The sequence below is a fragment of the Dendropsophus ebraccatus genome, chromosome 1 (genome assembly GCF_027789765.1).
Source record: "Dendropsophus ebraccatus isolate aDenEbr1 chromosome 1, aDenEbr1.pat, whole genome shotgun sequence".
Lineage (NCBI taxonomy): Eukaryota > Metazoa > Chordata > Amphibia > Anura > Hylidae > Dendropsophus > Dendropsophus ebraccatus.
The window spans coordinates 123,189,047-123,205,053 of NC_091454.1; the positions used below are offsets into that span (position 1 = coordinate 123,189,047).

Here is a 16,007-nt window from a genome sequence, read left to right on the forward strand (position 1 = left end):
TTATTTATTATTATTATTATTTTTTGTGTGGGGGGGGGGGTTGCTCTGTTTTTTGTTTCTGTCCTTCCTGGTTTAGCATTTCCCAGAATGCAATGCTTTTTCTCATGTGGTCATCACTGTCCCCCACCCATTACAATCAGTAAAATAAGTGCAGCAGCTGCTTCTGGCCGGTCAGAGATGATGAGAGGCATGGAATATTTGTCTCCTAAGGGGGGATATCAGAAGGAGCAGAAGACAATGTAAATTGGCACAGAGGCCATTTTTTTTTCACTTCCTGGATTTCTAGCAGCTACCAGTGTGGCAGTACTGTACAGGTACAGTAATACAAAACACATCTATATAACTTTTAATGTACTTTTAATAGAAAACAAGTTTTTTTTATCCGGAGTTCCCCTTTAACCTGCTAGTGTAGGTGTATTGAAGGGGTTTTATTTTTATTCAATTTCATTTAATTGAAACACTAAGATATATATCTTATATAGTGTTTATAACACTAACAGGCTATGTTCATACTCCCCCATAGTGTTTCACTAAAAGAACTGGTTTTAGAAGCTTTTGCGTGATTCACGACTAGCAGAAAATAGAAAACAGCAGCAATACAAAATGAGTATTGTCTTTATCTTCTTAGCTCCTCCCTCGCTTTGTAAACAGCACACCATCCTCTGAAGTCCCAGGATGCATTGCTTTTCCTCAGATGTTCATTACAGTCCTCCCACCCTATCTACAACCCTCCCCAAAACCCCTGACAGTTCGCTGCCTAAAGATGTTGCAGAACATCTTATTTCACTGAAGACAACTGCAGTCATTGAGATTGCAGCACCTACTGCTTCATTCAGCACAACATGGCAGCATGTTGTAATCACAACTCACTCTCCCTAAGACTATGGGGGACATTTTTACACCGTGCTTACAAATGTCCCTGCAGCTCCGGAGCTCAGGGGATTTATGTAAGGGTGCATTGCCTCTACATAAATCCCGATCGCATGGAGCCGGCCATGCGAAAAATTTTGAAACCTACGCCAGCTCTGAGCTTTAACTGGAAGGAGGTAGCTGCATCACTGGTAACCGACATTTTGTGGCTGTGGGATGCTGTGCTGTGTTCCTAGTAGCGGGTGAGTGACAGAATGCTCTAACACTAGGGGCACAGCTCCACCTGGAGTATTTAAATAGAGGGGCCATTGCTGTGGCAGCTATCTCTTTTACAGCCATGCTCTGTACTCCTTCTCCCTGCTCAGCTATTAACCCTTTGCTTATACAAAGAATTGACACAAAAGAGAACACCTACTTCATAACCCAGCTTTCCCACTGCTTATTCTACATACACAGAGAGGCTTATACTGTATGGCTGTGTTCACACTACGTACATTTCAGTCAGTATATTTCAGTCAGTATTGCGACCAAAACCAGGAGTGGATAAAAACACAGAAAGGCTCTGTTCACACAATGTTGAAATTGAGTGGATGGCCGCCATATAACAGTAAATAACGGCCATTATTTCAATATAACAGCCGTTGTTCTAAAATAACAGCAAATATTTGCCATTAAATGGCGGCCATCCACTCAATTACAACATTATGTGAACAGATCCTTTCTGTGTTTTTAATCCACTCCTGGTTTTGGTTGCAATACTGACTAAAATATACTGACTGAAATATACATATACTGACTGAAATATACGTAGTGTGAACGCAGCCTAAGCTGGGTTCACACACTGTATACTTCAGGCAGTATTTGGTCCTCAAGTCAGGTCCTCATAGCAACCAAAACCAGGAGTGGATTGAAAACACAGAAAGGATCTGTTCACACAATGTTGAAATTGAGTGGATGGCCGTCATATAACGGTAAATAACTGCCATTATTTCAATATAACAGCCGTTGTTTTAAAATAACAGCAAAAATTTGCCATTAAATGACGGCCATCCACTCAATTACAACATTATGTGAACATAGCCTTTCTGTGTTTTCAATCCACTCCTGGTTTTGGTTGCTATACAGCCTCACAAATACAGCCTCAAATATACATAGTGTGAACCCAGCCTTAGTAAAAGTGTAAGTACTTTTACCATTCACTTCATCGCTATAACAATGCAATACATTGATTTCTCACTGATTTGCTTTTGCTATTACAGCTCATGGCATACATCTGGATCAAAATTGCCAATAAAGTTGTTTTGAATTTAAAAAAAAAAAAAACATTAAAAGTTTACTCGTCTCCCCAAATAAAAAAGTATAAATAATGAAACATATATGATATCACTGTGTGCATAACTGTCTAAACAATTCAAATAGATCATTATTAATAACATGTAATGAATGGCATAGACAATTAATCAATATAACTAAATTTATAAAACAAAATTTAGTTTTCTTCATTCTTCATTGGGAGAGGGTGGGTAGTAGGGAAGGGAGGGTGTAAGATATAAGAGTATAGATATAAGAGTTATTCATATAACAGGTGATGTTCCTACTTCGAAGGAACCAATATATATTTAGCTCTATAGAGGACTCCTAGTGAAGAAGAGTATAGTAAGCTGTAGAATAAGATAACTTAGAAGGTAAAAATTGGGTACTCAGAGCTGGCCCTCTGGGATGGGTGGTACTGTATTTCATATGAATTAAAGGATTTGAAGTAATGCTTGGATACTAGGGAAGGTCACTGTAGATATTAAGATTAAAACAGTTTGACATGTAAATCTTTTAAGTAATTTTTTTTTATGGTGGATACATAAAAATAGTTTTTAAAATTATAAATATTGCATCAAATCTGCAACAGATTTACATGTGAATGTATACTAACTGTTCCACTATATTTCATTTGCTATACTACATTAGCTTTTAGACTAAGGTATCAATATTCCTGTGTTAAGTTTTGGTTTGCCCAATTTCGCTAGAACTTTGCCCAAGTTGCTTGCTGTTCTGCTCAGTAATGGCTCAAGCTTAGAGGGAATATTGGTTATTGGAACATACCCTCATGTAGATCACTTGACAACAAGTAAGAGTAAAGATTAAAAAAAAAGAAAAACTTTTCAATGGCCATTTGCCTTTTTAGCCATGGATCTATCTGTCTGTCTATCTATCTATCTATCTCCTATCTATCTATCTCCTATCTATCTATCTATCTATCTATCTATCTATCTATCTATCTATCTACATTATCTATCTATCTATCTACATTATCTATCTATCTATTATCTATCTATCTATCCATCTGTCTATCCTATATTATCTATCTATCTATCTATCTATCTATCTATCTATCTATCTATCTATCTACATTATCTATCTATCCATCTACAGTATCCATCTAGCCCAGTTCAACTCTTGTCAGTATATGAAAACATTACAATGGGAAATACGATTTTCACTGTAATTCCTGTTTAAACAGCCACTTAAAATTTCCTTTAATGCCAGTTGGAGGCTAACAAGGAACAACTTCAAAACCCCGGTCTGAAATCTTTCATTTTGCTAGTCAAGTTAAAGGCCACCAATCTCAATTATACAAGTCAGTCTTTGACAAACAACTTCAGTTGATTTTTCAAACATGACACAATTTAATAAAAATATACAATAGCCAAATTAAATATGAAAGTGTGAATACACCTTAATGTAACAAGGAAAATGAAAATATAACAGCTAAAGGATTATTTTTTACACATCTGTGACAACTGAGGATAACAACATAGAGGCAAATAAGTGGAAATAATTACTTACATCCATTTGATCTTCTTTTGCATTGTAATAAGTTATAGACTTAGCCTGTCAAAAACAGATAAAAGGTTACATTTTAATATATATATATATAGTGTATATATTAAAACTCAAATTTTTTAACAGTTAAATAACATTGTACAACAAAGGGAGACCATAGACCATTGTACCAAGTTTATTAAGGTTACATATTACCTTCTGCATAAACACACATTACTTGATGTATCCCTTGAAGGGCTTCTCCCAGAAAAATATAGTATTTCAACAGTAAGTGGGAAAATAAATATTGCATTTCTGTCAATTGATTAAAAATTCTATTTCTGCTATGAGATATCATGCATAGAGATGAGCGAACCTGGAGCATGCTGGAGCCAATCCGAACCTGAACTTTCGGCATTTGATTAGCGGTGGCTGCTGAAGTTGGATAAAGCCCTAAGGCTATGTGGAAAACATGGATATAGTCATTGGCTGTATCCATGTTTTCCAGACAACCTTAGAGCTTTATCCAAGTTCAGCAGCCACAGCTATTTAAATACCGAACGTTCGGGTTCGGATCGACTCGAACCCGAACCCGGTTCGCTCATCTCTAATCATGCATTAATGTCACTGGTAGCACCCTTGTTCCCTGCACTGCAGATTTCTGAGTCTACTTTCTGGTGCAACCACAAGTTCTTTTGGTGCATTGATACCCATGTAGAAGGTTATACCTCATATACAGTGCCTTGAACTATTTTTCACATTACGCTCACATACCTGATTTTATTTGGATTTTCTGTGCTAGCCCAACACAAAGTAGCCAGTAATTGTGATATATACCTTTTAGATTTTTTTTCCTTAATAAAAATTTGGAAAGTGTGGCATGCATTTGGATTTAGACACCTTTTTTTTTTGCAAAATAGCTCTAGATCAATGAATTGGAAGAGTCTGTGAACAGCAATATTCTTGCCACAGATTTAGGCCAGATTCACACGTAACAGATCCGCAATGGATTTCACACTGAAAATTTGTGGATCCCTTGCCTGTCATTTTTAATCAGATTACATACTGCCAATCCCGCTGCGAGTATGTAAGTGACAGCCCCATTAATCCCCTGCTGGCCGGAGCATACATTATCTGTTCCACGATCCGGCTTGCTTCGGAGGTTCCCGGCTTGCTTTGGAGGGAGCAAATTTGCAGTGTGAAAATCACTGTGGATCTGTTACGTGTGAATCTGGCCTTAAGTCTCCCATGTTTTTCAGGACTCCCTAGGGCTGCATTTGCAGCCACTGGTAATCAATTGGTGCCTGTGCGTGCTCGAGATTCACTAATCTCTAATTAAAACTATGCCATTGTAGCTCTGGATGTGTGTTTAAGAACCTCCGCCCCAGTTGGAAGGCTTTTACAGCCTCTAATAAGTTTATCTCCAGGATTGCCCTATATTTAGCTTAATGGGTTCCTATCATTTAAATAAACTTCTAACATGTCCTAGAACAGTGCTTCTCAATTCCAGTCCTCAGGCCTCACCAACAGGTCATGTTTTGAGAATTTCCTTAGTATTTAATAGGTGATATAATTATAGTCAGTGCATCAGGTATTATCACAGGTGATCTTTGTATGGGATAGCCTCAAAACATGACCTGTTGGTGAGGCCTGAGGACTGGAATTGAGAAGCACTGTCCTAGAGACATGTCAGAGGTTTGTATTGGTTGTGGTCTGGGTGCTGAGACCCCTGCCGAACACTAGAGTAAAGGGGCAGACATGCCCAGCTTCAGCTGTTGCTGTCACTTTTACCAGCTGATTATCGGCTGCAGGAGCATTTCTAGCGACCCTCCTGGATGATAATCGGCACGTGTTAAAGGACCATTACACTTCAAAATTACATGCAACAATTACTTGCTTTTTATGGCACTGTACTCCCTTTATACACTTCCACAAACCTGTCTGTACAGACACTTATAAATATATATCTCGGAACATGGGAATCAGACCTTTCTTCACATATCCAGGCTTATAGAAGTGCACAAAGGAAGTATATGAAGCAAAACTATTAGATAAGAAGGATAATTCGGTGAGGGCAGTGGAGAGTAAAATTCAGGGAAATGAGATGCCACAGCACCATGTATCTCTGAATCTCTGGACCTGTGTGCTAGGGATTACTTTGTTCACAGCTCACTGGAGGGAGACTGAAGATGCAAGCTGTAGTAACTAAGTTGTTACCAAGAATCAGACTGCAATGCACCCCTAAAAAATACATTTGCGTCCTGGTTACATGATCTGAGACCCACCCACAGAAAGTAAAGAGACCAGAGGAGATACAGAAAGATGAACTAATAGGCTAAAAGGGTGAAATAAGATTGCAGAGTGGCTGTTTTCCATTATTTCCCATAAAAATAGTGGGGTTTATTTTTCCAGGGCTTTCTGTTTGTTTAATTTTTTTTTACATTTTGTGGGTTAATATTTATGTTTAAGTCCATTTAAAGAAATACCCCAGCAGAACTGATACATTGTATGTGGCCCTGACAGGTTGATGTAATATTGTTTAAAGGGAAAATGTCAGGTCTCTAGTGCCTCAGTTCCTGATAGGTGTGGTGAGCTGTGTTCCTACTCAATAAAATGCCACAATTTCTAAAACAAAACAACTTTGATCGGTGCTTGCGCCATACGCTAGGTACTGGTAACTTGCTAATAGGACACAGTAGATGTGACTGCTTCTAGCCATGCTGGCCACATCATCCCCCCTTCCCATTAGTATTGATTGCAGTAAAGGTCATCTGAAGCTAAGCAGTCAGAACAACAGTCAAGCACTGAACTAAAGAATTTTATGGCTCACAATATCTGGTGTATTGTTAGACATACCCACTGTGCTACACATACCAGTTTTGGATGCACTGACAGAGCAAACAATATAAAGTGCATCTCCAGCCGGACTTTACATTGTCAGCTATGGTTAATTGGAATCTGGGCACACGGGTGCGCCCGCATCCCAATTAAAAAGAAATGAAGCCAGCCGGTACCGCAGTACCCGCCGAGATGAACTTCCCTCACACCGGCCGTCCTGTGACACGGCAGTATAATATGTTGTGTGAACCCGGTCTTACAGTGTAGACATTTTAACACTTTCTAAACATACTTAAATTACACTACACCTCTAACTATAGGTATGTACATTTCACATTATTATCATATTAAAATCCTTTGTGCCTTTCTAATTAGCACACGAGTAAGAGCTGTAATTAGATATTGAATGTAATATATTTAGCACGCGCCTCTCACTAAACAAACATTTAGAATTTTACAAAATTTTTCTGAACCAAGTCAAGAAAATTTAACATATCATACATGCTACAAACCTACTACACACCACACACACTCACAGTATCCCTATAGTGCACACAACTACCACTCCCAGCCCCCCTAAACAACTACCACCCCCATCTCCTCACACAACTATCAACCCCAGACACCCAAACAACAACCACCCCCCCACACAAACAACTACAGCCCCCACCCAACTACAGCCTACTACCACCCGAGCCCCCACACACATTTACAGCCCCCCCAAACAACTACCACCCCCACACAACTACAGCCACCCACACAACTATCACCCCCAGCTCCCTGAACAACTACCATCCCCGCCGAGAGTTCTCATACCAGAGCGCCGGCATGGCATGACTTCACCCGGACCACATGTCCCCTTACTGATTGGCTGATTAGACTTTGGTCCGGGTGACGACATGCTACAGCGCTGCACAGGGAAGGAGAGGAAACAAGCCCTGCAGGAGGAGGGCGGCCAGGGATGCTTTGGCAGAGACCTGCACTGCACATCTAACTAGATATATAAGTTAGATATGTTGTGTGTCACATCTAACTTGCACAGGTCGCACACCCCAAAGGTCTGCCCTGGTCTGATGTCACAAGAGGCTTGTCTGGATCTTGTCCCCCTGAGTGATGTTACAATCTCTCGACAGCCTTCCAGGCTATTAGTGATAAGCGAATACTGTTCGATCGAATAGATATTCGATCGAATAGTAAGGTATTCAATCTATCGAATATTATCAAATAGTTCGCCGAATATTTGATAAATATTCGATAACCGTTCAAATCCCCCAGCTTCCGGTTTTTACCTCCAAGTGGTTGAATAGATGTTTTTCAATAATCAAATACTTGTTCCCATAGACTTTAATGGGATTGAATATTCAATCGAATATTCGGGTGATATTCGTACGAATATCGAATATTCGAATATTTCACTATTCGCTCATCACTACAGGCTATACTACTTTCTCCCTGTCGTATACACAGATACATATATATCTTTTTATGGGGCCTTGAATGATGCAGGAGATGCTGCAACCTCACTGATGCAGAGTGCAATAGGTCACAGTGAAATAAGATGTTCTGCAACAACTTTGGGCAGGGAACTGAAAGGAGTGCTGTGGGAGTAGTCAGGGTAGACGGTGATGAAAAACAAATTATTACCACATTAGTGTTACCTGATGTTGGAGTTACCCTTTAATGGAGCACAGCTGGAGGAGTAGGGAGGAAGGCAACAATTCCAGACAACTTCATCCTTTGCCTCACTTTACATCACAAATTTTTAGCTCACTTACATGGACAGAACAATATGTAAGAAATAACAGATAAATTTGAAAATTAAAATATTGGAACCTAAAGCTCTGTAGCAATAGAGCTACTGCTCCCTACAAACAGCACTGTAAAAACCTCAGTTACTTTTATTCAACAACTATCCTATTTAAGCTGCTAACAATAAACCACTTTGTCTTCTAAAAAGCATGAACTTTGATTTTAAATTTGATTGTAAAATTGATTTTACATTTTTAAGAACCACTGCATTTGGCCACTGAAATGATTTTATGCAGTACAATAACACTGGATTGTACATATTCAATGGAAAAGTAAAATACACTGATCAGTAATGTTGAATCAAATAACCAAAGACCAAAATCTTACCGACGATAAAAGTATAGGATGTTAAATAATTTAAGAAAAGTTCACCTGGCTGACACTGAGAGCCTGTAAGAAATAGGCTATCTATAATCTGATTCTTTTCCTTTTTGTTGCCTGGTTTTTAATTTGAAACTCTATTTTAGCAGAAAAGGTTGGACGAATTCTCAATGGGAGAGGAAACAGCATGGGGAATTAGATTTACTTTTAAAGGCAATGGATCAGCAGCTTCATTCTATTCTTCTATTAGGTACAAATACCTTTCTCACTATAACTGACTCCTAGTTCTGCTGGTAGCATAAAACATTAAGATGTTTATAGGTAATGTGTTATGATAAAGTCAACTATTGTTATATTGCATATTCATGTTACCTATTTTTAAGATTTTTTTCCCCACGTCAGTTTCTGTATTTAAAAAATCCTGACATTTTGCTATTTTCACTCTGGCCACTGCATTTTGTGGTACTTGGACAATTCCTGTTCTATAAAGATCACATCTCAGCAGTCATTTTATTTTATTTTTAATAAAATCAGAAATAGACTGGGGCTACATAGCGATTCCCAGTCGTGCAACCAGAAACCACTGTGAAAGCCAGTCTGTACCAGTTATCTCTTATCCTATCATCCTGTATTACGAGAGACTTATCAGTAAAGATCAGTTTATTTATTCAACCGGCTACACAGGCTACACCATGGTTCATTTTCCCCTTTTTGTGGGTGGCGGTACCGACGGTCCAGGTGGAACAGATTTCCACTTCGGACCACCGTGATAAGAGCCCAAGGGACCCATCACAACCTGACAGGTCACCGACCATTAGGGGTCAATACAGCCAGCCACAAAAAAACTAAAAGCAGGTCCAACACCATACCTGTGTGCTGAGTTAGCACTGGCGTACCGACTATACCACCATTGGCTGAGCTGTATTCCAACCACCGACATAACATCATCCCGGGGGTTGGGAACCACACAACCTGGTGCACAGACCACACTGGGATTTCCGCCAGTAGGGACCTTCCCTCTGCACCATACCAAGTTTGCCATTTATATTCATTATTGTATTTTAGTTATCATGGAAAACACGGCACTTTCTTTGTTCTGACCTTTGTTTTTGTTTTTCAAACACAGGAAACACAGGAAGTTTTTCAAACACAGGAAACACAGGAAGTCCGACTCTCAGTACTGTCCAGACTTGACATGTTTAGTCTCTTTTTTTCAACCAGCACAAGTTAGGGCCCTATTCCACGGAGCGATAATCGGCCGAATTGGCCCGATTTGGCCTATTATCACTCCGTGGAATAGAGACAACATCAGCCGGTCGTTGTCATAGCCCGATCGTTGATATAGGTTAGGACCTATATTTGTCGGGCAGCGACCCCGCACCGCTACATGGAATACATTACCTAAGCAGGGTGCAGGGCTCCTCTTCTCCTGCTTCTCCCGGGTCCCGCATGCTCCTCCAGCGTCAGGGTGGCCTATCTCAGCTCAGGCCGTTCAGCCAATCACTGGCCGCGGCGGTCCCGGCCAGTGATTGGCTAAGTGGCCTGTTAGCTGGAGGAGGTAATGTATACTAGTTAAGCTAGGGCTGCAAGGACATAGGTAACGATGTCCCTGCAGCCCTTGTTTAACGATAATCGGGCCGTGGAATAGGCCCAGTAAACAAGCGCCGATCTGCTCGTTTATCGGGCCCCATCAGCCCGTGGAATACCACCCTTAGAAAATGATAGCTTTGTTTTACAGAATGATAACTAATAATAATAAAAACAATAATAACTGAATATAATAATAACATTTTTTAAAAAGAAAGTATACTGTTGACTTAGATTATAAAGTTATAACAACAGGTACACTTTAAATTAATTGCCAAGGTGAATTACCACATACAACTGTACAACCTGAGGTGGTTTTCTGTCTTTGGAAGAAAGCAGCTATTCTTTATTTTCTTTTTAAATATTGGACTGTATACTAACCGAATGCATACTAACTATACAATGACGGTAGTAATAAAACAGTAGGCCATATGCTTCTAACTTTAACACAGAGTGCGGACCATAAGAATAATATGGTATTATTCTGATAGTAATGCCACACCAACAATTTAAAAGCTTAAATTTGATTCAATTGCTAGAATGAGCTGGGAGTGTTTCTTTCCCTGGCTTACTGCACTCTCCATCTCAAAACAAGAGATTGATTCTATAGTTAAGTCTTTGCAGCAGAGCAGAAGGATCAGCAAGTCGTGGAGAGAAGTGTTCAACCAAGTGCTTCCTTTTGCTCATTCTAACCATTAGTGGGGGTTTCAACACTTCAACTTTGACTGATCAAAACTTTTAACATGTCTCTATGGCATGTCAAACTTTAGTTAAACTTAGGGACATTTATAAAATATATCTTTTTAGAATAAATCACATGTTTCTAAATTTGGAGGCTAAAGTCAGGCATAAGTTGTGAACATAGCAATATAAAAAGGGTAAAAGCATGTATTCTAGAATACAAATTGCTACATTGTATAAGACTAATGAAAAACTGGTAACAGGACCCATAAATCATTTCTCATTTTTCCGTTATGCACATATTAACCAATTTATTAGACACCTCTGCATTATATCTTCTACATCTAAATACAGCAAAGGGATAACACCCAGTAGCATTAATAGCTGGGCTTCTATAATTCTTGTCATTTTACATTTGGGAGGTGACAAGCAATAGCCCGAAGCATGCCTTCACATTCACAAATCAAGCCATGTAAATATTGCTACCCACAGTGAAAAAGTGCTAATTTCAACAGAAAATATATCATTAAAATTAAATTTTAATAAGATGTGAATGGTTTACAGCATTTTTTTATGGTGAAAAAGTGTTCATGAATATTTGAAAAGAATATATAAACTACTTCGAATCTGCTGCACAGAAAGAACATTATGGCGGTATCATTGATATAAATACTTTTAGTATGATGCCTGTATATAAAAACATGAAAACATATTCTTTGCCTAAAAGCAAATAAAAAAAAGAGGCTAGCTATCACATTGCTGTTAGAGCAAAAATTCTTTATGCTGTACATTAAATTATTGGCTTATTTTACATTTTGGCACTTACATGGGAACTGTCATCAAAATAAAAAGGGACACAAGGACATGTAAAATGTCTTAATTGGTAAGGTCTGCTGAGACCCCCACCAATCAGGAGAACAAGACAAGTGTGTGGTAGCACATTTCATTCACTGTGTCACGGTTATCTCTGTCCAGACAGATGCATAATAGGTATAGGGCCGCTGAATGGAAATTCTTGACAGCGGGAAGTCAGCTGGAAAGTGCAGCGCGCTGTCACAGATCTCCTTGTTCATTTCTCCTGATTGGTGGAGTAAGACCCACACCGATCAATATTTCTGAAATGTCCTTGTGACATATCAGAGTACAGAGAGTCCAACAGCATCCAAAATTCAGCAAAAGTCCAAATGCTTAAAGGTAAAGACAGCATCATTTTGACTGGTAATGGTCTTTATCAAGAATACTTGATAATCAAGTATGCTTGACATAGACCATTGTTGGTTAAAACATCACTAATTTACCTAGAGAGTGGGCAGCCTGGTCACATATAGAATCTGTTAAACAATCCTCTGTTGATGTCTTGCCACCATTTGAGACACAGACTCTAGGTGCCTTGTGGTAGCCTTGTGGTAGCTTGTGGTATTTGGCACAAAAACAATAAAGGGGTACTCTGGGCAAGTAACATTTTTTAACATATGGCCGGGGATATGTTGTTTTAGAATAATAAAGCATACTTAACTCACTAACTCTAGTGCCATCGCCATGATTCTGCCACTTTGTCCTACTGTTTGGCCCTTTCTGGATCATGGGGCGAGGATGTTGCAGACGCGCTCAGCCAATCAGCGGTTGCAACGCTTTCCCGTCTGAGTCACTGATTGGCTGGGTGAGCCTTTAACGTCATGGCCCCAGGACCCGAAAGCAGACGAACAGCGGGACGGAGTGTCAAGGTAGTAGCGTAAGCGCTAGAGCTGTCAAGGTGAGATTTGCTTTTCATCTCCCTTATTCCCAAGTGACTATCCCTGTCCAAATTAAGTTAGCTGAGTGCTAGCGACGAAGACATGACACCAGGCAAAAAGACGGTATAACCTCCTCACTCAGCTGAGTTTAGGAGTGCGCACCTTGACAGAGCCAGGGAGGTAAGTGTGCTTTATTATTTTAAAATAACCCATCACTGGGCTTATGTAAAAAATGTTGCCCAGAGTACCCCTTTAATGCCTTTGTGCCAGATACCACAAGACACCTTTAAAGTCTGTGACTCAATTGGTAGAAAGACATGGACAGCAGATTGTTGTGAAGCCTCCATTGATATCACATATTTTCCATCACATCCTGAAGATGTTTGATCAGATTGACAACTGGGGAAGTGAAGTCCAAGTCAACACCTACAACTTGTTATGCACATTTTACCACTCCTGAACAATTTTTTTTTTTTTTTTTTTTGCAACTTGAGGGTATATTTACACAATGTTTTTTGAGGCAAAGAAAATTCATAATTACCAAAATACAGTCATATTTTCGCCTCAAAAAAGGTTGTGTGAACATACCCTGAAGGGTGCATAATCCTGCTAAAAAGGCCACTCTTATTAGGAAATACTGTTGCTGTGTACTCTTAAAAGCCATGATCTAAAATCTCCCAGCAAAACATAGCCTACAGCATTATACTGCCCCCAGAAATGTAACACACACATTTTTCTTTCAGATATTTCATCATGTTACTACTTATTTTCTACACATCATTTTTTGTTAGTCATTTTTGGTTAACTGCTATTTACAGTGTTACTATAAACATACGAGCTCACAGTTTACATGATTTAATCTCACAACTGTATTACAAACCAGGGACATTTTCCACTAGCATTACATTAGCCTACAAAGCTAGGCTGCAGTAAAGAAATTTTCATTACTCCCCAGCTGCAGTTTATTGTCCAGGATGCTAGTACAGGGATCCATGGGAATTGAGGTCACTGTAATATGATAGATAGGCTTTCAATGTTTCATCAAACTATGGCTTTAAAAATCAGTTTAGAGCAATGTGTAGTGATTCAAGTTTTAAATATATATATATATATATATATATATATATATTATATATTTTATATTTGGTGGTATAAGACAGTGGTTTATGATGCTATCTAAAGTATAGTGTTTATATTAAGAGATACCCAGGTATTCTAATATAGACATCTGAGTTAGACACCATACTACTGGAGACCAATATACTCACTCAGACACCTAATATGTGACTCTGGCATCTGACGTTGACCCCTGATACCTGGCTTCTAATAATGAAGAGATGAGTGTCAGACATCATTTGAGTGAAACTCGACTATGCTTAATAGTGATGAGCGAATACTGTTCGATCGAATAGATATTCGATCGAATAGTAAGGTATTCGATCTATCGAATATTATCGAATAGTTCGCCGAATATTCGATAAATATTCGATAAGCGTTCAAATCCCCCAGCTTCGGTTTTTTACCTCCAAGTGGTCGAATAGATGTTTTTCAATAATCGAATATCCCATAGACTTAATGGGATTGAATATTCGATCGAATATTCGAATATTCGGGAGATATTCGTACGAATATTGAATATTCGAATATTTCACTATTCGCTCATCACTAATGATTAATAGGTCTACAGAGGTGAATGCAGCTGTAGGCCACATGTTTAACTGCTGCTGTATACAACCAGGGAAACATGAAATCTTTGGTCATATGATAAATGGGGTCCCAGTGGTCAGACCACTACTGATAAGACACTCCTCACATATCCTACATGAATATTAAAAGACCATGGGGGAGATTTATCAAACTGGTGGGAAGTAGAATTGTCTTAGTTGCCCCTAGCAACCAATCAGATTCCACCTTTAATTTTTTAAAGAATCTGTGAGTAATGAAAAGTGGAATCTGATTGGTTGCTAGGGGCAACTAAGACAATTCTACTTTACAACAGTTTGATAAATCTCCTCCTATAGCTTTTGAAATGATGAAAACAAAACAAAAATAGCTGTACACTACGTAATTTCCTCAGTAATCACGGGCGTTGTTGCAAATCGGCAATAACGGCCGTGATTCCTGCGGAATGTACGTTGTGCTGCAGGCTAAGGAAATCCCATCTGGAGTGTATACACAGGTCACGGAACGGCTAATGTCGTACGCTGTCGGAACATGGCCTTAAGGGGTTAAAACATTGTAGAACATGTATTTTTTTCTGTTCATGTACTACAAGGTAAAAGAAAGATTTATGAAACCCTATTACACAAATTAAGAAATAATAAAAGTTCTCCAATGAACATTATCCCCTTTTTAAAATGTTAACCTTGGAACAGCATTATTAAAAGTCAGTGGTATTAATTTTTAATAATATACATGTGTACAAGAGTATTAATATGATGGCATGATATAAAAGTGGTTTTGCTAACCATCCATTTCAGAGCGATCAGATGTGTTATCCAATGTAATTGTAACATATCTGTTCAGGGAATCACAGCAATTACTTTATGAATACTCTTCCTTTTTTTCTTTCCACAGAGGAATATCTGAGTGACAGCTCTGTCACAGGCCCCTGAGCCGCATCCAGAAATGAAACACATAATAAACCTGACTGCATGCAAATAATGTGCGGAGGCTTGATGATATTCATTCATTTACTATCAAGACAAATTAGACAAATTATATATGTCTGCCAATGAAAACAAGCCAAGTATTGTCTAACCGGCACATTAATATGCATGTTGTGGACAAACATAATTAAAGGGGTTGTCCGGCCAGGATCTCTTTTTACAGAATGTCTGGCAAGGGAGTGGGTGAAAGAAATAACATATATTTACCTACCTGGCTCCCACAATGTCACCTATACTCCACTGCTCTGCTCCCCGATATGCAGCCACTTCCGAGCTCTGAAATGGGACATAGCAGTCCCGCTCAGCCATTCAGTGGCAGAGATCGGACACTACTACAGTCCCTGAATGGCTGAATAAGCTCCATTATTTTTGTGGAAGTTTTTTTTTAACAGTTGGGGGGGCTGTTTTTAACTATTTTTATGTCTGTAGTGGGTCTGTATCTTGCCATTGTGGTGAGCTGTTTTTTGTGTTTTTTGTGTTTTTGCAATTTTATCCATAGCAATGTACTCCTGCCTAGTGTGAATGGTGTTCTAGGAGAGCTGAACAAATTTGTCTTTTTTTTCTGTGTTCCAGATGGGGGGAGTCGTCAGGGCCAGGACATAGAGTAGGCAGGGGTAGGCGGTGGCCTAGGGCGCAAACGACAGGGGACGCATTCTGGATGGGTAAGTAATTAATTTACTTA

At 39.1% G+C, this 16,007-nt stretch overlaps 1 protein-coding gene across 4 annotated transcripts in view; it reads right to left on the bottom strand.

Annotated features, from left to right (window-relative positions):
- Positions 1–16,007, bottom strand: part of CACNA2D1 (calcium voltage-gated channel auxiliary subunit alpha2delta 1) — a 506,289-nt gene that overhangs the window by 259,304 nt on the left and 230,978 nt on the right. For all 4 annotated transcript variants that reach the window (XM_069978323.1, XM_069978313.1, XM_069978341.1 and 1 more), the window contains exon 5: positions 3,712–3,756. In XM_069978323.1, the coding sequence (XP_069834424.1) occupies positions 3,712–3,756 (45 nt within the window). The remainder of the gene's footprint in view (positions 1–3,711; positions 3,757–16,007) is intronic.